The sequence below is a fragment of the Cibotium barometz genome, chromosome 51, assembly GCF_041138505.1.
Source record: "Cibotium barometz isolate CiBa-2024 chromosome 51, ASM4113850v1, whole genome shotgun sequence".
NCBI classification, from domain to species: domain Eukaryota; kingdom Viridiplantae; phylum Streptophyta; class Polypodiopsida; order Cyatheales; family Cibotiaceae; genus Cibotium; species Cibotium barometz.
Genome location: NC_141096.1, coordinates 1,136,072 through 1,159,426, shown reverse-complemented (window position 1 = coordinate 1,159,426; position 23,355 = coordinate 1,136,072). Strand labels below are relative to the sequence as shown.

General features: G+C 42.4%; 1 protein-coding gene across 1 annotated transcript; it reads right to left on the bottom strand.

Moving 5' to 3' along the window:
* Positions 1-9,884: 9,884 nt before the first annotated feature.
* Positions 9,885-20,830, bottom strand: LOC147609194 (uncharacterized). Its single transcript, XM_086787659.1, has 3 exons — positions 20,766-20,830; positions 10,159-10,399; positions 9,885-10,072 (listed from the first exon to the last, which is right to left on the bottom strand). Exons 1-3 carry the CDS (start codon positions 20,828-20,830, stop codon positions 10,067-10,069), a joined length of 312 nt encoding a protein of 103 aa, XP_086643785.1. The 3' UTR covers positions 9,885-10,066.
* Positions 20,831-23,355: the final 2,525 nt, after the last annotated feature.

The following is a 23,355-nucleotide window of genomic DNA, read 5'->3' as shown; positions in this document are numbered from 1 at the left end:
TAGAGATAAGAAGTAATGATGCTACCCCACATGTAGATCAGCAATCACTCATCACAGGATCTTAGTGGACTTGAAGAGTCCTCTAACAATGGATTCAATGTTAGTCCATGGTCAAGAAGGTTAAGAATAGATGTCTTTGATGAGATCAGTATCCGCCGATGAAGGCAACAAAAGATGTAGAGATAAGAAGTAATGATGCTACCCCACATGTAGATCAGCAATCACTCATCACAGGATCTTAGTGGACTTGAAGAGTCCTCTAACAATGGATTCAATGTTAGTCCATGGTCAAGAAGGTTAAGAATAGATATAGATACACACGTGCCATGCAAAGGGAAGGAAAATGTAGATCAACCTTTTGTGTCTGATCTGTTCAATAGGTCACTCACATGTGTTGAGAAATGTGATGCCATTGAGCACAAGGAAGAGATAGAGAGTGAGAATGAGTAGCTAAGCAAGAGAAAAGTCTAGCATGAAGTCACATGAGCAAAGAGAATTATCCCACATGCAAGAGAAAAGCCAAGTTGTACTCTCCTCATATAAAAGGGGGACATTTCAAGCAATGAATTATATCACTTGCACTTATCTCAAGTCTCTTTATGTATCCAAGCTAATTCATCTTGGTGTCTAATTGTATTTGAGTGCATCTTAATTAGCACACACTCATGATGAGTTTTCTTTACGTTGATCCACCTTAGATTAGTATTGTCATTAGTGTAAGATTGTCTTTTGATTAGATAGATGTCTTTTGTTTAGGAGATCTCGATCCATGTATCTCAACGACATGTGGATGGTGAATCTAATGGCTTAGAGTGAGCAGAGCCTTAATGAGGAGCTTGATTATTCAATGTATATTTTTCACTTTATGTGAAAAGACAAATAGAGGCACTGAATTTATTGTGCAACTTTGCACCAAAATAGAATTTGGGCATAGATAATCAAAATTGACACTTCATAGAGTGCTTGCTCTCCAAAAAACTTGAAGAGCCAAAATGGGGCCTGAAACACATCCAAAATTGCACCAAAATGTGCAAGAACCTAGTTCTTCTACTACAACTTTGCACTAAACTAGAAATTGGGCATATACAATCAAAATTGACTTTATAGTATTATTGTATACTAAAAATATACCAAGTAAACATTAATATGCTAGCACATTGAATGTTAAAAATATGTATATAATACCTCTCTGGTGGAAGCCTACTTGAGGCTAGTGTGTAGAGTTTATCCTTTATTAGAGAACCTTGCTTGTTTGATCAATCATAGCTATACAATAGTTGAAAAAACCCATCACCATTAGCAGGGTTAGCAAGTGATTGAATCTTGTACGATACCTTAAAGAGGTCACCACTATTAATAAAAGAAATAGATACAGTGCTCAAAATTATCCATAGCCAAATCCAGGATCTCTTATTCCTTTTAACCTGCCAATGATCTAGAATTTGGCCTTCCAGCCTTTATAGATTAGGCAATCCCTACGGGACCATACACCTCATCGTGGCAGCTGGCAAGGACTCAAGCCGCCCTATTACCCTCTCAGGCTCCATCGCTTGATCCTTCCGCTCCTCAGAGGGATTTCTACACACTAGGGAGGGCTTATTCATTGCACTAGCATGGGCTCGCAGAACTAGGCAACATCATATTACTCACCTAAACCAGCAAACCTCGTCTTCCCAATGGCAGGAGGGATACCTTAGGCCGACTCCAAGCCTTGCTAACGTTGTCCTTCGACTACACAAGCACGGAAATGGGGTTAGCCTTGAGGCAGGGAGAAGATGTACCTATACTCTTTAACTTAATCAAGATAACAATTACTTAAACTAAACCATAGAATACGATAAACACATGAGTCTCTCTTGTGGTTGGTTGTTCTAGTTGCTTATGAGTCTCTCTTGTGGTTGGTTGGTTCTAGTTGCTTATGAGTCTCTCTTGTAGTTGGTTGGTTCTAGTTGCTTATCTCCTTTTTTACTGTTTTAATGATTTCATGGTTTTCCTGGTGGGTAGCTGAGAGAGCGTCACCTTCTTGAGAAAACAACAATATCACAAGGATTTTGGTAATTTTCAAAGCAAGGATAGTGATATCTTTCTCTTAATTAATTTAATGCTAATATTAAAAATTCAATTAAAAATCTCTTTTTAAACGATGACCAAGCTGACTTGGCCATTAATTCCTTATGGGACTCTGAAATGGGGTAGCATCCGCTGTAGCATTCCCTCTAGGGTCGCTATTATGTATGCTTCCCAAGGTGGTATTTTTGGCATCTTTGTGGAGGAGCCACTCTCTTCACCTTCTCGTAGCCCACGTCGCCGCCGCGAATGCAATGCTTTAGTCGGATCACAAATCGGAGCTCATTTTCGCACTTTATGAGCATAAAAATCCTAGGTGGGAACCACTTTTAAGAGCCAGAGAGCCCTTACTAAAGTCACCGCATGGGGGGGGGGAGATGTCCTTAAACTGGAGTCACCGCATGGGGGGGGAGATGTCCTTAAACTGGATTTTGGGGCAAAAGGCTGCACCTACAGGAAGAGAGGGGGGAGTTCTCCTTTAAGTCTATTCACACGTGGGGGGAGAAGAAAGGATTGGACCCAACAACTGGAGAGGAGAAAGTACTCTACACCCGAGGAGGCCTTGCACGAGGGCAAGGACAAGGAAGAGGTAGGGGAGGAGGAAGGACAATTGTGGGAATCTAGGACACATGGCTAGAGACTCCTACAGCAAACCAAATGAAGAAGGATCGGCATCGGCAAACTTCATGGAGACTCAGAATATCTTCTTTGAGAGAAAAAGAGAGAAACCCCACAACCCAACATAGTTACGGGCACTTGTAGTAGCCTTGGACAAATAGAGAGAGAGAGTGTCAAGGACTATGAGTTAGGGACTTAAGGCATTGGTCACGGGCTACCAAGTAAGAGGGAAACTTGGTATAGGATCTAGGTATGCTAGAATCATTCACTTGAGGGGAGGTGTTGAAATATGCAAGTGAATGGGTGTGTGCGGAAATAAGCCCTTAGCTAGAGATTGTAAAAGGGAGTCCGTTAATTGAGTGGGTAGTAGTGAAAAGGTGAGAAGAATCTACTGGATGAGAGAATCAAGGGTAGCATGAATGAATATAGGGGTGTGGAAAGATTCTAGGAAAAGGTGCCCCCAGGGTGAGGTGGCACAAATCAAGGAGAAATCAGTGGTGGGGAGTGGGTGCTTGGCACCTTGTGGATGTAAAAGCTATAAATTGAGGTATTGGCCCAATGAGAATTTGCTGGTTTTTGAGTATCCATGCCTACATTATGCTATTAGATTAATTGTGTACTAATATTACTTTAATCACTTTCTAATTGCTTTCTAATCATGTTGATTCTTGCATTTGATCCACCATAGCCCATCACATTGCTAAAAATTCAACTACTATTTTGGAATCCTTCTTAAGAAGATCCGCAAGGGTGTAACTACCAGGGCATAATCTTTAATGAAAATCCTATACCATCCTGTGATTCCCAAAAATCCATGAACTTTGTGGACTAATTTAGGTGGTGGCCATTTTATTATATCCTTGACCTTGGTGGGATCCACTGAGATACCATCTTGGGAGACAATGAATCCAAGATACTCAATCTGATGAGTAAAGAAGGTACATTTTCTCTTCTTAGCATAGAGTTTATGTCTACACAGTAATTGAGGAACTCTGCGCACATGCTCCTCATGCTCTTCAATCAACCTAGATTAGACTAAGATGTCATCAAAGAAGAAAAGCACAAATTCATCCAAGTAGGGATGGAATATATCTTGCATTAGGCAGTTTAAAGTTGCAGGAGCATTGATTAACCCGAATGACATTATAGTAAACTCATACTAGCCATAACGGGTATTGAAAGTTGTCTTGGGTATATCTGCTTCTTTGACTATGATATGATAGTAGCTAGACCTCAAGTCTATCTTTGAGGAAAACCTTTGTCCCATGAAGCATGTCAAGAAGCTCGTCGATGTGAGGGATAGGATACTTTTTCTTGACAGTGACTTGATTTAGCCCCCGACAATCTATGCAAAAATGAAGAGTGCCATCCTTCTTCTTTTGGAAAAGAATGGGTGCTCCCCAAGGAGAAGTCCTGGGGCGTACAAATCCTTGCTCAATAAGTTGGGAAAGTTGCTCCTTGAGTTTAATGGCTTCAAGGAGAGACATCTTATAAGGTGTTCTTGAGACAGGTTGAGCACCAAGGATTAGCTTGATGTCGTGATCGACTTCTCGAGGAGGAGGTAACCTTGTAAGCTTGTCAGGAAAGATCTCAGAGAATTATTGGAGCCAAGAGGGTTCTACTTCCTTAGTAGGTTGAGCAACTTTGTTGAGTTTAACTAGGAAAACTTGCTGTCCCTTATGTGCTCCCTTAAGAAGTTGTTTCTCTTTAACTACCCTAGACTTGGGTTTACCTGTCTTCCCCTGAACTGATACTACCTTGGCCATGCTCATTTTTAAAAGTGATAATTCCCTCATTATAGTGAATACTAGAATTGTTTACAATTAACCAATCCATCCTAATGGTAAGATTTTAAAATGGCTATGAGTCTGCTCACTAAATCAAGGTTTCCTATATAGTGGTGAGATACTACTTCCTTTTCCCACTAGCTAATTTTACAACCATCCTCCTAGCTAGTTTTTGACCCAAGTTTAATTTTTGTAAGGACCTAGGAGAAAGAAATAAATGGGTACTGCCACAATCAATCAAAAGATGGAATGGCTTACCGTGATGAGTGGCTGGGGTTTGAATTACACCAAATTGTTGATTTGGACCTTGATGTTCTACTACCGCATCATGGACGGTGGCACGCTCTTCTTCAGCTATCTCCAAATTTGGTTCTTTATTTATAGGACAGGCTTCGTGGGAAACTGCTCCGCGACCTCTGCCATGTCAATCACCTCTTGCACCTTAGTGGATGGGGGTATTACATTCGAAACACAGAGGGGCCTCTCTAGAAGCAGCAGCAGCAGTAGCAGCATACGAATGGGGAACAAAGGAGTTGGATTGTTGCCCTCGGTTGTAGTAGGGAGCATTTTGCTGGGGCTTCTTGTAAGATTGATCTTTAGGGTTTTCTTCAGGGTTGTAAGGCCTCTTCTGAGGCTTAGCTTTGCTAGAGTTCAGCTCTTTCACAAGAGTTTTTACTTGTATGAGAGTATCTTGTAATGTGCTCGACCGTATTGCTTTGAGGCAAGAGTCCAAAGGTTCATTCATACCTTAGCAGAAACGAGTTACTTGCTGGGAGGTAGTCATGGCTGGGGCATACTTTAGGAGAGTGATGAACTAGGAGTAATATTCTTCTTCCAGGGTTAAACTGAGGTGCTTGAGGCTAAAGAACTCATTCATCTTGATAGATTCATGAGAGGGGGGGAGATGCCACTCCTTCATAGCTTGCTTGATGTCATCCCATGTTTGGGAGTGTTTACTGACCCCCTTGTCATAGCACCATTGCTTCCAATAGAGTTTAGCATCTCCAGTGAAGCAAAATCGTGCAAGCATGGACTAGTTTGTTGCTCCAGTACTGGCAATTGAGAAATAATCATCCATTGCTTCGATCCAAACCTTTGCATCCTTCTCAATTTTGGAACCTTCCCCTTTAAAGGAGGGATGTTGCATCTGCTTGAGTAGGAGCTTCTTCTCCTAGACATCTGTGTACAACGCATTGGGGAGTGGAGGTTGATCATCCCAACCATTATCGCAAGATTAAATTTTAGTATTACAAGATTCATACATTGTACTACGCTCATGTTTTTAAAAATAAAACTTTGAAATCATTTTATCTCTCAAATATTTACAAGGCAAGTTTTATTACAAATACTTAAGACTAATATAATTAGTCTTATTCATCATAAAAGAAAATCCTAAGCTCAAAACTAAGACATAAGTCTAGAGTGGTCCACATAGGTGAAATATGGGGGTTCTGCCATGGTTTCTAAGACATGAAAGACTGATGGTAGAGGAGGTAGACTTTGGATTAGGTTGCATCCCATAACAAATATTCTATCGACGAGTAAGATCTGTGTTACTTGGTCATATACCTAGCGGTCCTGTGGTATACAATCCCTATCTATGGTCACAGAGGTGTCTGGGAGTACCCACGAACTAAAATAAACGGACCATCTTCAGCTTTTTGATCTAGCAAATCCGAGTGGCGAGGTTTCCAATTCAGTCCGTTAGGATGAAAAAGCATCTCGACCCATGATTCCAAAAGTGATCTCTACCCCACCCTCTTTGAATACGAGAGGGATGAGGGAGGGACAACCTCTCTAGAATCTGCACCATTATACCACGAAATTCCAAATTTGAGGAGTGACAAGCCATCTCGAGAAGATGCACTGGAAGACTAGGAATCTCGAGTATGCATCTCCCTCTTCCTACAATCATTCAACACTTATGATAGTGTGAAAGGGGGGTCATGTATATAGGCCACATACACCAGCACTTGCGATATCTTTATAATACAAGCTTGTCTTGCTCTTGGACATAATTGATTTATGCTCGCCAACGCCAACCCTCCTCTACATACAATAGCGGCTGCAGTCACCAGCCCGTGAGCCCTTTGACGCTAGCCACAGCTGCGTCCTCTCTACTCACACCAGAGCCGCCCTTTCACTGCTCTTCACAGGGAAGGCTTCCAGTAGCTCTGCACGTTGGCCACACACCTCTGGCGTCTCTCTGCATATACGCGCTGTTGCCCAAGAGCCCCCTTCACTGCACCCTGCTTCCCAGAGCCCCAGCTGTTCCACCCCAGGCGGTTCCTTCAGCCAGTCCACTGTGATGACTGCTCCTGCTCCTCCTCTGCGTATGACTACCTGCAGCCTCTCAGTCTCACTGGTTGGAGGGTCACCTGCGCGCCTGTTGTCACCCCTCAGGCTCCTCTGCTCTGCTGCTCCACGGCACTCGCTACTAACGGCTGCACACAAGAGCCCAGCTCTTCACACGGCTCTCCTTCCTTGTGGCTGCCGCCCCCAGTATTATCAGCCTGCCTTCTTCTTCACACGGCTGCCCTCCATATCCAGTTGCAGCCCGTCACCTTTATTTGTCGAAAATTACAAGAGGCGTATCGCTAGATGCAGCCTGAATTCCTCTGTATTTTGAAATCCTACATGACATGAACAGAAGATGTTTTCCATTTTTTTGAATCTCTGGTTCGTCTCCTTCTCTGGTCCTGACTCCCCCCCCCCATTTTCTGCATATCCCCCCTTTTCTCTACCCGGCGGTTTCATCTCTAGGCGGCCACCTTCCTTCACGTGCTAGCCAGCTTCCAGACCTTCGAGCTGGCAGTCCCCAAAAGTTCCACGCATGCCTCGTTTTTTATAGCCACATTTTATTATCATTTCTTTCATTTTTGCTTAAAACCCTATGGATGGCCATCATTACTTTATCCTTTTTACACCAAAGCTCAAAGCTACCTTGTCCTCTTCATCTTTATTTACCTATGCTTCCATACCACTTCAAACACAGCATACGAGTGCCCACTCCATACACCTTCATACGGCTTCCAATGCCACTGTATCTGAGTGGATACCTTCCATATCTGTCCTTGCTACTCAGGGCCCAGATTCCACATAAGTTATTCCACGAACATGCTTTCACTGCATAGACGTGCCACAGCACGACACCCACCCCCTCTAAACCTGCACATCCTCCGGTATGTGCCACACAGGTCCTGGAATTCAGTGTTCATGCATTATTTGCACACCAACATTGGTATATGTACAAGTATCCAACTAGGCGTCTTAAACCCTGTCAAACCTTACCCAGTTGGTATCACCCTAGTAAACATGAAACAGTAGAAGAATATACATAGTGCCACTCACAAGGGGTTATCCTTTGTTGAAACATAGCATGACATCTTGACCTACCCCCCTAGCCTGCAAGATATTTATATCTTAGCAATCACATCTGAATGGTTCTGCTTTCCCACCTGGATCAAATACCAATCGCTTTTGGCATATGTGCCATATCCTTTGCTCATATGAAGCCCTATCCTCACTTAGATTCGCTGCATATGCATAATGACCCTCATCATTCAAAGTGGGATGCTCAAGATTCAAAATAATTTGCTTCAAAATTTTCCTCAGGCCATGTTTGAAGCCTTTGCACCACATATTGTATGGCCACACCAAATAACAACTGCATTAACAGCATGGAACACACACTTGGTAACATCCCATCCAAATCTACCTTGCCTGGATCCAGCTCACCCACTGACAAACATTCATTCTTCTCATCCAAAGACGGAAAAGCATGGTCTTCATTGGCTTCCTCTATGCTATTATATACCTCTTCTTTAGGCTGTTGCAAAGTATGCAAAGCATCCACACCATCAACACATACAAAGTCCAACAAGGCATCATCGAGAATAGCCTCCAGCTCTGGATCAATCTCATCATAATCATTTGGCTTACATAACACCTATACATCCTCACTTGCACAACCGATAGTTGACTAGCATCAAGCATAGAAGAGCCCAAAGCTGATGGGGATCTATTATATACCATGAAATCATCCAATGCATCATCTAAGATAGCATCCCCAATCCAGGATCAATCGCATTGAAGCCATTATCATCTTGCAATCCCACATGTTGATTATCATGAACATTCATACCCCCATAACTATATCCATTTGGTTGCTCATATGCAGCCTCTTGAGGCTCTGTGACCACACTTTGCATATCCTGCATGTTATCTCCCCCAGTATTTCTTGATACCTGTCTGCAGATGGGCTTAGAATTATGGGTCCCTCACCGAAGTACCCTTGAATCTGTATGTCATTGAACCCTGTATGATCCAAAAAGACAGATTCAATTTCCTTCTCCAAATCATCATCATAAACAGGCTTCCAAGCTCGAGATTGTTGCTCACAAATGTGGTTGCAAGGTAACCCTGACACTGATGACATAGCATCACCCTGTTTATTTTTGGAACACCCAGTTAGCATTCCAGGATAACCCAAATCCAAAGAACCTTGGCAACCAGCTTCAGAAGCAACATCACTGTTGGAATCACCCATATCACTCACCCCCTCTAAATCAATCACACATACTTGTGGCCCATCTTGTAATATTTTATTTTCCTCGCATGCATATTCATGTACATCATCCTGCTTATAAGCATCATAACCAGATAAGAATGCAGTAATGATAGCATCTTCTTCTTGTCTTAGATCTTCAAACTCTGCAATCATGCTTTCAGCAGCAAGAAGCATTGGTTCCTGCTGTTCTTCACACATATGATACGACACCTGAGGAATACCCTTCGAAGGAGCACTTTCGTCATGAGAATCCTCAAGTTTGCACAGCTTACATGCTTCACAGCCCAAGAAAAAACTATTAGCAATGTCCTCTTCCTCGTGTACTGGGTCTTGAGCACCTGTCCTGAAGCTCTCTGAATCAAGTGTCTGCTCAAGCATAGGCATACACACATCATGTGGTATGGGTGCGTCTATTTAGCGAGCCAAGAGCAGTGAGCACAGAGCAGTGAGTAGAAATAAAGTCCTTGTGAAAGTGAGCAGGTAGGGGCATGGTATGATGTTAAGCGAGCATGTAATGTTAAAGAGAAGAGTGAAACCATAGTGCAGCTCTATAATGAACAGAACAAAGAAGACTAAAAAAGTTTAAAAAGGACTATTGCAAATAAAGCATTTTCAAATGAATGGTGCGGATATAAAAAATCACTACAAAACTCATACTACTTGGCTCGCTAAAAAGACGTTGAATTGGTCATTGAGCTACTAATAGAAACAAACTATTGTTTGCAGCCACATGGAAACCACAGCGACCAGAGAGCATAGAAATCAAGCCATTAAGATGCACACCAATTTTAATAGCCATACCACTGACACAACAATATAATACTCTTTAGAAACCATAACCATAGGATTTAAAAATTTTATAATCCAAATAAAAATTGTCCAACAATCAGCTACATGCTATTGTAAAAAACATTCAGAAGCATAACATCCATCAAAACATTACTTCCAATAGTCCCAAAAAAATGATTGTCTCAATTAAAAAAAAGACTATCTCTAATGGCATTCTGATGTAGACATGTGATCCTCATAACTGCAAGAGACACTAAGAAAAGAAAATAAGCTTTATCAATACAAAATTATTCTCTACTAACATATTTATCTTTTCAACATGCATACCTTTGCTGAGTATGGTTCTAACAGGTGATCATAGATCCGCTCATCCTTGTCTAACATTATGACATTGCGATCCATAAATGCTGCCACTAGCCCAAGAGTTCCAGTGCCAGCAAACAAATCCAAAATCGTGTCCCCAGGACGACTGAAGACGGAGACGATGTATTTGCTAAGCCGCTGACCTCTCTGACAACCGCCCCGCCATGGTCTACCCTTTCTCTTCACGAGATCCTTTGATGGCACTCTTGAAAACGCACACAAACCATAAAGATCACCGAAAATCATTTTAAATTCTATCTTGATTTGAATGCATACATACATGTCAAAGATAAGATCTTGCCCTACATCAAGATCATCACCTAGTGCCAAATCCCTTAGTTGATCCCCATGCATCACAAAGCTTGTAGCAGGAGATGTTGAGCGAACAAAAACAGCCAATATTAGACAAGTGACCTACAAGCAAAGACACATTGGTTGTTCATGCATTTTCACCTTAAATGGGACAAAGAAGATTTGCACAAATGACAACCCCAAAGAGAACAACACCAATACCTGGGTAGTAATCATTTGCCCCATCTTCTTCCCAATAGGTGGAGTACACCTCACAACCTGTTTATGATAAATGCCAAACCCAACGCTCTGTGCAACCTGCTCAATGGTCACTCCTTCTTCCATAGTGTAAAGGCATGTAAAGAAGCCTCGATCCGAGAGACAAGAATCAACAACTTTAAAAGTAGAGTCATACATGCCATCCCGAATCTTATTCCAATATGGAACCTTGTTTGCAACACAACCTCCAATGATGATATTTGAGGGGAAGTCTGCAAATATCAACTCCACACAGTAATCGGACCCTCTACTCTTGACATTCCCTACTGTGCAAATAACATTCATGGCATCAAGCACTTGCTTTCCCAATGAGGATGCATCCTCCATGTTCAAAAAGTAGCTGCAAGGTCCTCAATACTGACATTGAAGACATAACAGGTTTTTGACATTTAACACACATAGTCTCAAGTCAAAACAATCGGATCACGATAGAGATGAGGTAGGAAGCTCACATACCTGGAGCTTGCAATGTCTTGGTTATGATGTCAGTTGGTTGTATCCCGCCTGCACTACTATTGGATGTCTGTTGTTGACTCTGCTCCCTATTTGCTTCCATTGCTCGATTCACCTCCAATGCACGATTCACTATTTCCCTCCCTAAATTCACTGGCAATGACTTACGAAAAGAAGCCGATGCAATCGATGTTGCATGTGATGTGGATGTGGCCTCATTATGATCAATTTGCTGGCTACGAAGCTCCAATATAGACTTATGTTGGCGATACAGATCAAGCTCCTCCTCAGGCACATGGTTTCTTTCAAGGTCCAACCACCACGGGCAGAAACAAGACTCTATGCTTGACATGGCCTGTTCAATGACAAACATGGGTAAACACAACTCACCCTCAATATGAACATGTTTCTCAATCATGGATTCAAAATGACAAATTCAATCACTTACTCTTCCAAGCTTCAAATCGGCATACATATAAGATTGATTGTCAACACAAAGCCACACACTAGCGAGAGGGGGTAAAATATCCAATTGGTGCTCCTCAATTTCAGAAAGCAACCATCTGCAAGCCAAAGCACAAATGATAAAACAACACACAGAAAGAAGCATGCATGTTTTTTAACAAGGAATATCTGGGTTATGTTGGAGGAAAACCTATAAACGACTCGCCGTGCAGCACTTTGTAGGCCTGGTTGATGGTCAATATCATGGCTAAATTTTATGCCTCCTTCGTGCACTTTGAAAGCCCTTTTGAAGTACTTTCTTCTACATAGAACAACAAAAGAGGTGAATCGGCTCTCACTTGGCAACCTGACTCGATCGGCATTTTTAATATCATTTTGGATTCTCAAACCTAGCTCCGTGATCTGAAGCCAGTAGGAGTACATGTGCAGCCATTCCCTAACCTTTGTCTTATCATTTGGCATACCCTCAAAGTGATCGCACTGCAGCCTGAGAGTTGTCCAATAGCTTGACAATGTGAGCCTTATCTGTGTCGCTGATGCAAGCAGAACCTATCATATTGAGCTTTTCCTCTGTGGCCACATGATTGCTTGACGCGTGCCATGGGAGGGAGAGCACTGCACACCAAAAGGCCTCACCGTTGGAGGGATCAGCAATCCTTGCATATTTTGATGTTTTTCCTCTGTAGAGAACTTCTACCTTTCGAGTCACATTCTCCCTAGCAGACTTGGCAAGTGGTCCATTTGATGCCTCATCAATTTTTTGCTCCATCTCATCCTTGAACAAGAGCCAAGTCATAATCTGGATTGGCAAATGAAACCAACTAGGCCTTCCTCTGGCAGATGCACTCTGCATCTCTCTCTCAACCCATAGCTTGTCCTCATTGTCCAAATGTGCCATGAGAGTTGTTAGGTCGGACTCTCCCAATCTTCTTAGTTGAAATAGACGATCACCAAATGTGGTTGGCACAAATGCATAATCATGCGTCCTACAAAACAAAGAAAAAATATGTTAATATTCTTGAGTACAAACAACTTACTTGACATAGAAGGAGACTCTGATAACAAATTAACTTAGATGTTCAACCTGGACAATGAAAACAAAAGCTCACCCACATCCCTCCGCTCGAACACATAAAGCTTACAGAGAACACAACAATGCATGGACAAATCCCCTTGAAACCCTGTAATAAAACACAAAATTAGGAAGGACAAAGAAGCATAAGAAACTATAACATCCCAATGAGAACTCACCTGTAGAAATGCAGTCCATCCAAGCATTGTGTCGATTATTACCATCAAGAATATGCACCATTTTTCGGCTCAAGTACGGACCCCACTCGGGGTCAAGTGCAAGAGTTTCCTCAAATTGTTGATTCACAGTCCTCCAATGCTCATCCCAAGATTCCTCCCTCTCTTGTGTCAATGGTGTCTCCTCCCCTTCCAAGTCCATAATTGACACTGTGAAAGCTCCCATGCTCTCAATGTACCCACCTAGTTTTTTGAAGCTTCGAGTAAGAGATTTATCTGTTGAGGGAGAAACCTTTCAGATTGCCTCCGTCTGGATCATCCTACAGAGAGGAACACGTGGAGGTGGAGACCTAAATTTGACTCCTATCCTATCTAAAAAAGGCTTGTGGAGTAGATGTCTCTAGAATCTTCCCAAAAATATCAACCTTATTTTTTTCTGCTTGCTTCCTTCAGTTTGGGTTGTGACAACTGTTTCTTCTTGATCCTCTAGTGGATGTGTGTTCTCTTCCCCCTCTATCTCTCTCCCAGTATCCTCAGTATTCTCACCTTCATCCTCATTATCACCACCTTGAGTATTCTCACCCTCATTTTGATCACCTTTATTTTCCTCAATTGCCCCCACAACATTTTGTCCATCCTCCTCATTTCTTTCATCACTATGTAGATGCTGCCTATCCATATCCACCTCCAGGTTAGTGTCATCTATGATATGTACCGCATGCTCTGTAGTAGTAGTAGTAGGGTTTGAGGAGGCGGCTTGCTCCAAAGTGCTAGAAAAATCAGCTTGCCTCCTTGTGTGTCTCGATGAGCTCTCACCTGGGCCAACCTGCACACTCTTTTTCCGCTTAGCAAGAGGTAACTCATCCATTTTTGCACAACAAGAACCTTTCAAGCAAGATGCTCTAGTGAAATGACTCGAACTCATTTGAAAACCAGATAGCCATGCAAAAATACAAGAACAAATCTTCAAATAGTATTGTACTCGTATTGTATAATTAATTGATTATTTTAACAGCAAATTCAGTAATACGACACAAACTTAAAGAAAAGGTGGCACATTCACTAAAGAGATTAAATTCAGTACTGCAACACAATCATCAAACAAAGGTGGCACATTCACTACCCAACAAAATGGCCAACTCATTATAACGAACATAATATCTTTGAGATTATCATATGGAGTGCTTTGGCCCAAATTCCAAGGCATTCAAAGCCGTATTGAATATTTTAAAAAAATCTCCATTGGAAAATATTTACGGAGCCCTTTTCAGGTGTTCAATTCAAGGCATTCAAATTTATTGGAAAATATATAAAGATTCGGTAGCCCAAATCTGAAGGCATTCAATAGTGAGTACTAATAAACTTTAGAAGTGATATTTCGCAATCCAACACTTTTTTAAGGACAAACTTTTTTCTTTTTGTGCTATTGTTCTTTAGATGCACATGTTTGCTGGTCTCCTCTCTCGACTGTGTGAGCCGTTTCTCAACCAAGAAGACATCAAATGTGAGTTGTTTGAGCTTCTTGTATACACAAAGTCTGCATAATATAGACAGTAGTAAGAGAGACAGTCTATGCAATGTGTTTGAGACAGCACCATATAGATAGCATGTTCTTACACTACTCTCTCCAAATTTCTGCCCCCGAAGCTTGAAACGAACTCAAAATCGTGATGATTTTGTCAATGCTCGGCAGCAAAACATCCTATTATTTTGTGCGCTGAGCGCACAAATTAATTCAAGAAAAATAGCAAGAGGTAACGCCGCACATCTCATACTGTGTGTGGAGTGTGGCAGCAGCAAAACATCCTATTATTTTGTGCGCTGAGCGCACAAAATTCGTTCAAGAAAAATAGCAAGAAGTAACGCCGCACATCTCATACTACTGTGTGTGGAGTGTGGCGGCAGCAAAACATCCTAATATTTTGTGCGCTGAGCGCACAAATTCATTCAGGCAAAATAGCACAAATTCATGGATGATGATACCTTTTTGTGTCTCTTTGTTGGGGAGAAAGATTGGAGTGGGGAGAGGGCCCTGCGCATGAGATCACCGTTTCTTTGCTGGGGAGACGTATGATGCTTCATGATCGCTTCTCTGCGTGTGTGTTCGAGGGAAGATGCTTCTGTGTGGAGGACGACTAAAAGCCTTAAGTAATTGCTTCATAAGAAGTAGCCGACTACTAAAAACCCTAAGTTAGGCACTAGACAAATTTTTTTATCCTAACACTAATGAATTTCAACACTAAAATTTAAGGGTTTGGTCAATATTTTTCCGATTTATTTAAATCTATAGCACAGTTATGCTATGGGATCCAACTGGTAGAGTTTTTGAAATCTAACAGGAGATTATGAAAAAGCGCAAGAACTAACACAAAGCAAATATGTGTGTCTGTGTGTGTGTGTGCGTGTGTGTGTGTGTATACATACACACACGTGTACACACAAACATATATACATATATACATGTACTCTTTTTGATACCCTTCATTATGACTATTTTTGCAATAAATATTTTTATTTGCTTCTACCCATAGTCTTAAAATGAGCCTGGTAAAATTGTATTATGGCTAGTATATGCTATTGATTAGAGCAAGAACATCTAGTATTAAAATATTTTTGGCTAATATTCAATGTAAATTCCTTAATTGTTGTTGTGATTGCATTATGCAGGGAGGCTCGTGTTTTCCTCCATTCTACAATGGGTGCATGCATCCGAGTCCCCTTCTTGAATGGCAAATGTCTTGTGTCAATCAACATGATCCGGGGGAAGCTTGGAACTATTGGTGGGATAAATGTGGAGGCCTTACTTGAAATTGGAGGAGAGTATGAGCCCATTTGTCCTTTACACTTGTATGCAGGGATTGGAGACGAGGCATATTTTATCCTGGAGCATTCATTGTCCTCTGTATATATTGCCAAATCAGAGAATTATTTTGAGACCCCAGAACAAGGCCCCTCAACTATATTTCCTCCCGGTTCCCGAAAGAGTACTCCAATGTAAGTGGCATTAACTTTGACTTTGACATTTTCTGTTTTGCATTGCGCATTGAATTAGAGAGCATTGTGCTTTACAGTGACTTGGACACTGAAGAGATAGAAGAAATCAATGTCCAAGCACATGGGTCATTGCAAGAGGAGATAGAGGTCTCTCCTGTGGAAAAGTGCTTTCAACATTTGGAAGAGGAAGATGTTCAGTTTGATACTGCGGTCTCTTGCTTTCAAATAATCCGCATGTTACCTCCTACTGATGTCTTGCACACTTTAATCCATGATTGTGATTACAAAGGCAAGGTAAAAGAGCTTCCCAGAGTTCAGTACATATGAGCTTGAAGGTGGGAAAGGTATGGAAGGGATGGAGCAAAAATACGAGGGCAACATTTGGACAAAGCCACAAACGCAAACTAGGGCCAATAAAACTTTTGTTTTTAGGAAGAGCTTCTGCGGGGGAACCTTCCAGTGCATGAATGAGCACTGCTCCTTTAGGACACGTATGAATCAACCAAACAAACTCCATTGGAATGGGCAACTGATAAAATCTCCAAAATATGGGAATTTAGCAATTGGGAGCTTCGAGAACCTTGAGTGTTTTTTCTGCAAGCATGTGCCAATGTGTCTTAAAGAATGTCCTGCCTGTGTCTATTATTTTATGCCAAAAGAATCAATGCATAGCAGACTATTTATTCATTATGGCAAACATACACACATGGTTTCCAAGGGAATGTGCCGAGCATCGATAGGAAATATCAAGGCCTTTGTAGCACGTGCAGTGGGCATCGACCACAACGCTGGGCCCAGAAAGGTACAAATGATTGTGGCAAGGGAGGTGGTTCTAAGAGCATTCACTGATGATGACAAGGCACAGGGAGAATTCATGACAGAGAGGGAGCTACAGGAGATGTCGCAAGAGTTGCAAAGTTTGATAAATGTCAAAAAGTACGTAGGAAGTGCAATTTAGCAAAGAATGGTATGCAATTATCATCTTTAATACACTAAGTATGCTTTATGAATGCAGGGTGAAGCAGATGGTAATGCAAACACGAAAAACAACACGGCCTCTGGGTGAAGGATATGAAGCCATTCTTAATCTAAAAAGAACATGCCATTTTGAGTTCTTCCATGGTTCTCGATTTCCATTGCAAGCCACCACTACTACTGAGTGTTGCTTTATCTTTAAGATGTCTACTACTGGACTTGGTTCTGGGATTGACATTGTTCGGCGAATGGACAAGGATGGTAATGGGGATCTTAATAAAGCATGGGTCTGCTTTGATCATGTGCATCGAGTGGATACACGAGTGGATACTGGTGGATGGCATACAATGGGAGCACATGTTTATGATCACATGTAAGTTACAAGCGGTAGAGAGCATTGCTTAATTTGTGTCTTTAATATAACTCTGTTTCCATTTGTGGCATGCAGGATTGGTGAGCTATTGACAATAGCAACTTGTGAATTTAGAGAAGAGGATGAGGATGCTCAAGTCATGTTTTGGGAAAATATGAATTTGGTAATGGTGGAGCACACAGGGAAGGTAGCAAATTTTTTTGGGTTTATGGCGGATGAGGCTGGCGCTAACTGGAATGCAGTGAGACGTGTCTTCAACGACGGAAAGGAGATGATTGAAAGGGAAAGGTCATGTTTATGGCATTGGGAAGACAACCTTCGTGTCCACACGCAGAGGTACATCTATAGCCCACATCAAGAAAAGCACAGGGAGATGTGTGAGAAGTGGAGGACTGCCCCAAACAAAGAAAGTGCCCCAAACAAAGAAAGTGCCCTTCAGCAATTTCGCAGGATACGAGCATGGTGGGCAACTGGCAAGGCAGCTGATAGAAACATCCCTAAGCTTCTTAGCTGGTTGAGTTGGTGGCACTATAGGGTTAGTCGATGGGGTCATTTCATTTTAAAGGTAATGTTTGTAAGAGATTATTCATTGTATTATTGTGTGCCTCCTACTTATGTGCACTGCATTGTTTTTAATCAATTTCTACCACTCTCTTGTAGGATGGAGAGCCTATTGTCAATGCTCTTGTCCCAAGGACAAATATGTCAGAGACCAAGCATGCAAGCTGGTTGGCAGGGGAGGGGTATAGGCAAAAGATTAGTCTTTATGATGCTTGTGTGACAGATCTAATCAATGCTTACTTCCAATGTGCCAGACAACTGGCTTTCTTGGAAGGAAAATACACAGGTTGTGGGCCTACATTGGAGCTTTTGGTTGAGAGAGCTCTTTCTCGACAGAAAGCAAGTCCATCCCCAATAGCTACCTCACGAGCAGTGGATGATGCAGTGGCGGGGACCCCTATGTTTTCAAATAGGGTAAAATTCAAGGGTGAGAATAAAACTATTCGATCCAAAAGGCCACTACACGACTCGACAGAAGAAAACTTTGGCAACTCTAGCCATAGGCCTGAGTTTAACTATGTGACAAGAGAGAGGTTAGAGCCTGCAATAGAGGTCGATGAGCAATGCAAAGTTTTAGAGAGCCTTGAAAGTGATGTGCATGATACAAAGTGGGCCTTGCGGAGGATACCAACAGTGAATCGAGTTGAGTGCAACCACTGGGCATCAGGGAAAAAGTGTAGCTCAAGGTTGCGAGGGGGTGATGTCAGTCCTTGTTTTTGGAGTGATTGTCAACTATCCTCCTGGAAAAAGGAGAAGTATTGCTATTTTTGTAATATAGATGTTAGGCACACTTGGAAAATTACAAAGACAATATTACATCCACCAGAGGATGTCCCTTGTGTTTGGCCCATTGCTAAAGGTACCAAGTTACAAGTGAAAGAAGCCTGCAAGCTTATTAGAGCAGGATATGACATTGGTATTCCTCTTGAGTTTTTTCTAGAAAAGGAGCTTGCAAAAGGCACTAGCGAGACAAACAAGGAGGTGAAACAATTTCCATATCGACGAGGAATTTCAAAGGCTGCATTTGGTCAAATCACTGCAGCCTTAGATATGCATGCAGAAGTTGTAGGCAGCCATATACATATAGAAGGGGTAAAGGAAACATTTAGTATTAATCCATTGACCAATGGGAGCCAAGACACATCTCTGATAGAGGTCACTATTCAGAAGAATCCAATGTGTTCATGTGTGGAGTTCAGAGATAGAGTGGCCAAGAAAAGACCATATCTTGCATGCAAGCACATATACTTTGTGTTCTTAATGATTCTTGGACAGGATGTGAACAACAATATGCATATTCATCAAGTTTGTATTTCTGAGAGAATTGTAAAAGACATGCTAACTAAGTCTATTAGAAGTCATCCTCAACAGCTTTAGGAACCTGCAACCCACTTTAGTTGAAATATGTATGGGGGTCATGTCATACCAGCTGAACCGTAGTACTTGTTTTGGAAATGTTTTGGTTATTTTATAAATTTTCCTGTCTATTGTCTTTTGTTTGCTAATGGCTCTCCAACATTGTGAATACTATAGATTCAATATCTTTTTAGCGAGCCAAGCAATATGGGTTTAATAGTGATTTTTTGTATCTGCACCATTGGTTCGAAAAAAAAATTATTGCAATGGTCATTTTAGAACATTTCATGTCTTCTTTGTTTGATTGCTACAGAATTGCACTATGGTTCCACTCTTCTCTTTAACATTTCATGCTCGCTTAACATCATACCATGCCCCTACCTGCTCACTTTCACAAGAACATGAGCTCTACTCATTGCTTTGTGCTCGCTGCTCTTGGCTCGCTTTTTGACCACCCCCGCAGTGTACATGGTATGATTATAGGACCCTGTATGTCTGCACCCTCAAACAAGGAAGACAGATTATACTTGCACAGTTCACCCATTGCATCTTTATGAGGCTGTAGCAAAGCATCGCTTTTGTCACTGTGAAGGCCTTGTTGCTCACTAATGGCTTTTTGCAGTCCTAATTTAGCATAAACAGCCTCCACAATCTCTGTATCAGCCTTGAATAGCAATTGATTATCCTCCATAAGACATGCATCGACAACCGCTTCTAAATTGGCTCGGATCGTTGCTGGAACACTATCACAGCTCACATTATGCCTCATTTCATCACCCTTTTGCTTTTTCTTTTCCCAAGTAAGTTGCTCCTGCTTTAGGTTCATGGAACTCGCATAAATAAGTGCATCTGCAAAATCACTCCATCGTTTGGAGTAATACTCTGCTAGTTCCAGCACTTCATCTTTTAAATCAGGACTTATAAGGTATGCAAAAGATGCAATCATCATGTTTTCTGGAACCCCTTGATTCTTCATCTCTGTCTCGTAACACCTTAGATAGCTTTCTGGATCGAAACCATCAAATATATTGACCCTGTTATATACCAATTGCACTGCAATTTCCACCGCTTCCTGAATTCGCTTTTCTTCTTCAATCTTCCTGAACCGCTCTTCAAGCTCTTTCATCTCTGCATATAAATGCTCCATTTTGCTAGCCATCTCTACGTACTCTCACCCCAGCGGTTTCACGTCGGGTTCACCAAAGCTGTCGTGACGTGGGCGGTGTTGCTGGGGAAGTGCGAGACTTCTGGCTGTGAGAGTAACTTTCAAATCCAGCAAGGAAACCAAACAGATAGCTCTTCAAGGAGCACCACCAACAGAAGCTAGTACCATCAAAGATCGAGTACCCAACTATACATGTGCATCCTCAAAGCCAATATTGGACACATGATACATATAAAAACTGACATTAACATGACTTGTCTTATCTCATATGGCTTTGCACTCCAGAAAATCACCTCATGGTATTCACTTGAAAGATACACATGGCTATCATGGAGCATCAGAGGCTCAACATCCAACAAAACTATAAAATCAAAGCCAACATAGACACCTCATATACATGACCAAACCAACCTTCTTATGGTTCCATAACCCAAGAAAAACCATAAGATTGTGACCTCATGATCTCTGAAAGACATAGATCTTTAGGTCAGCCATGCATCAGCTTCACACCCATTTGCATATCAATCTTGTGGGATTCAAGGGCTGCATTGTGCATCACTGCCTGTTTGGAATCCCTATATGTTAATTCCCTGAACTTGCCACAGCTTTGTGGCTGGAATATGAGAGAGCAATCATTTGTTTAAGAAAGCAGCAATATCATTACTTGACTTGTGTATGGTGTGTTTGGCTGCCTGCACCTGTACTTCAATGTAGTAGAGCTTGGCACTTCTGGCAATACCTGAACCTGCTCATTTAACTCGGCATCATTGGACCACACCCTCAGACCTGTTACAGCTAGGCGCCAGATTCTTTCTTTATTCACAAAAAGCAACTTGAACAAGGCTCGCACTTGCGATATCTTTATAATACAAGCTTGTCTTTCTCTTGGACATATAATTGATTTATGCTCGCCAACGCCAACCCTCCTCTACATACACTAGCGGCTGCAGTCACTAGCCCGTAAGCCCTTTGACGCTAGCCATTGTTGCGTCCTTTCTACTCACACCAGAGCCGCCCTTTCACTGCTCTTCATAGGGAAGGCTTCTAGTAGCTCTGCACGTTGGCCACACACCTCTGGCGGCGCTGTTGCCCAAGAGCCCCCTTCACTGCACCCTGCTTCCCAGAGCCCCAGCTGTTCCACCCCAGGCGGTTCCTTCAGCTAGTCCACTGTGACTGCTCCAGCTCCTCCTCTGCGTATGGCTACCTGCAGCCTCTCTCAGTCACTGGTTGGAGGGTCACCTGTGCCTGTTGTCACCCCTCAGGCTCCTCCAGCTGCTACTGCTCCATGGCACTCGCTAACGGCTGCACACAAGAGCCCAGCTCTTCACACAGCTCTCCTTCCTTGTGGCTGCCGCCCCCAGTATTATCAGCCCGCCTTCTTCTTCACACGGCTGCCCTCCATATCCAGTTGCAGCCCGTCACCTTTATTTGTCAAAAATTACAAGAGGCGTATCGCTAGATGCAGCCTGAATTCCTCTGTATTTTGAAATCCTACATAACATGAACAGAAGATGTTTTCCATTTTTTTGAATCTCTGGTTCGTCTCCTTCTCTGGTCCTGACTCCCCCCCCCCCATTTTCTACATATCCCCCCTTTTCTCTACCCGGCGGTTTCATCTCTAGGCGGCCACCTTCCTTCATGTGCTGGCCAGCTTCCAGACCTTTGAGCTGGCAGTCCCCAAAAGTTCCACGCATGCCTCGTTTTTTATAGCCACATTTTATTATCATTTCTTTCATTTTTGCTTAAAACCCTATGGATGGCCATCATTACTTTATCCTTTTTACACCAAAGCTCAAAGCTACCTTGTCCTCTTCATCTTTATTTACCTATGCTTCCATACCACTTCAAACACAGCATACGAGCGCCCACTCCATACACCTTCATACGGCTTCCAATGCCACTGTATCTGAGTGGATACCTTCCATATCTGTCCTTGCTACTCAGGGCCCAGATTCCACATAAGTTATTCCATGAACATGCTTTCACTGCATAGACGTGCCACAGCACGATAGCGTGTGCACCGTTAAAGCTTTTCTAAGCTTTCCCCCCGCACACCTTTCAGTCATGGTTGCATGGTCCCAATGCCTCCATTCCATTCGGCGGCACCCCGGCCTCAATTTCACATTCACATGTGGTCACCATGCCACACATGTTTGGCCATGAGGGCGAAATGATTTTTGAAGAGCCCTCATCTAGTGGGCCCCCTCCATACATACACCCTGGCGTGGATAGCTACCTTGCGCACACTCACATACCCTCTTCTGTATCCACCATGGATCTATTCCCACCCCCCACACTTGCACCACCTCCCCTTATTCCACAACTCAACATTCCGAGCTTAGCGCACAAGCTCTAGGAAGGGGTGTCCAACACTTGCGCCCACAAATATCACATACAAAACCCGTGGGAAAAAATTTTCAAACTTTTACCAAAATTCCATGGAGTTGGGGCCCCTCCATACATGCACCCCGGCGTGGAGAGCCGCCCTACACACACTTACATACCCTCTTCTCTATCCACCATGGACCTGTTCCCACACCCCACCCTTGCACCACCTCCCCTTATGCCACAACTTGATATTTTGAGCTTAGTACAAGCTTTAGGAAGGGGAGTGTCACAACACTTGCACCAACAAACATCACATACAAAACCTATGTGGGTGAAAATTTTCAAACTTTTGCCAAAATTCCACAGAGTTAGAGATCCCGTATACCACATCGAGGTCTTTAACCAAATTTGTCAGGCATTTGAAATTTTTGATGATGCAACCAAAGTCCATCTCCTTAGACTCAGCCTTGAAGGCAAGGCCGTGCAATGGTTCCAATCCTTGGACCCTTGAAACAAAGGCGCTTTCAAAGTAGTGAGAGAGGACTTCATACTTGGCTTTACACCCTACGGGCCCAAATGGAGCCCTATCATCCAATTGTTCTAATTAGAACAAAAACCCAAGGAAACATTATGTGACTATATCGCACACATTAAGTACCTTGATTCGTGTTGC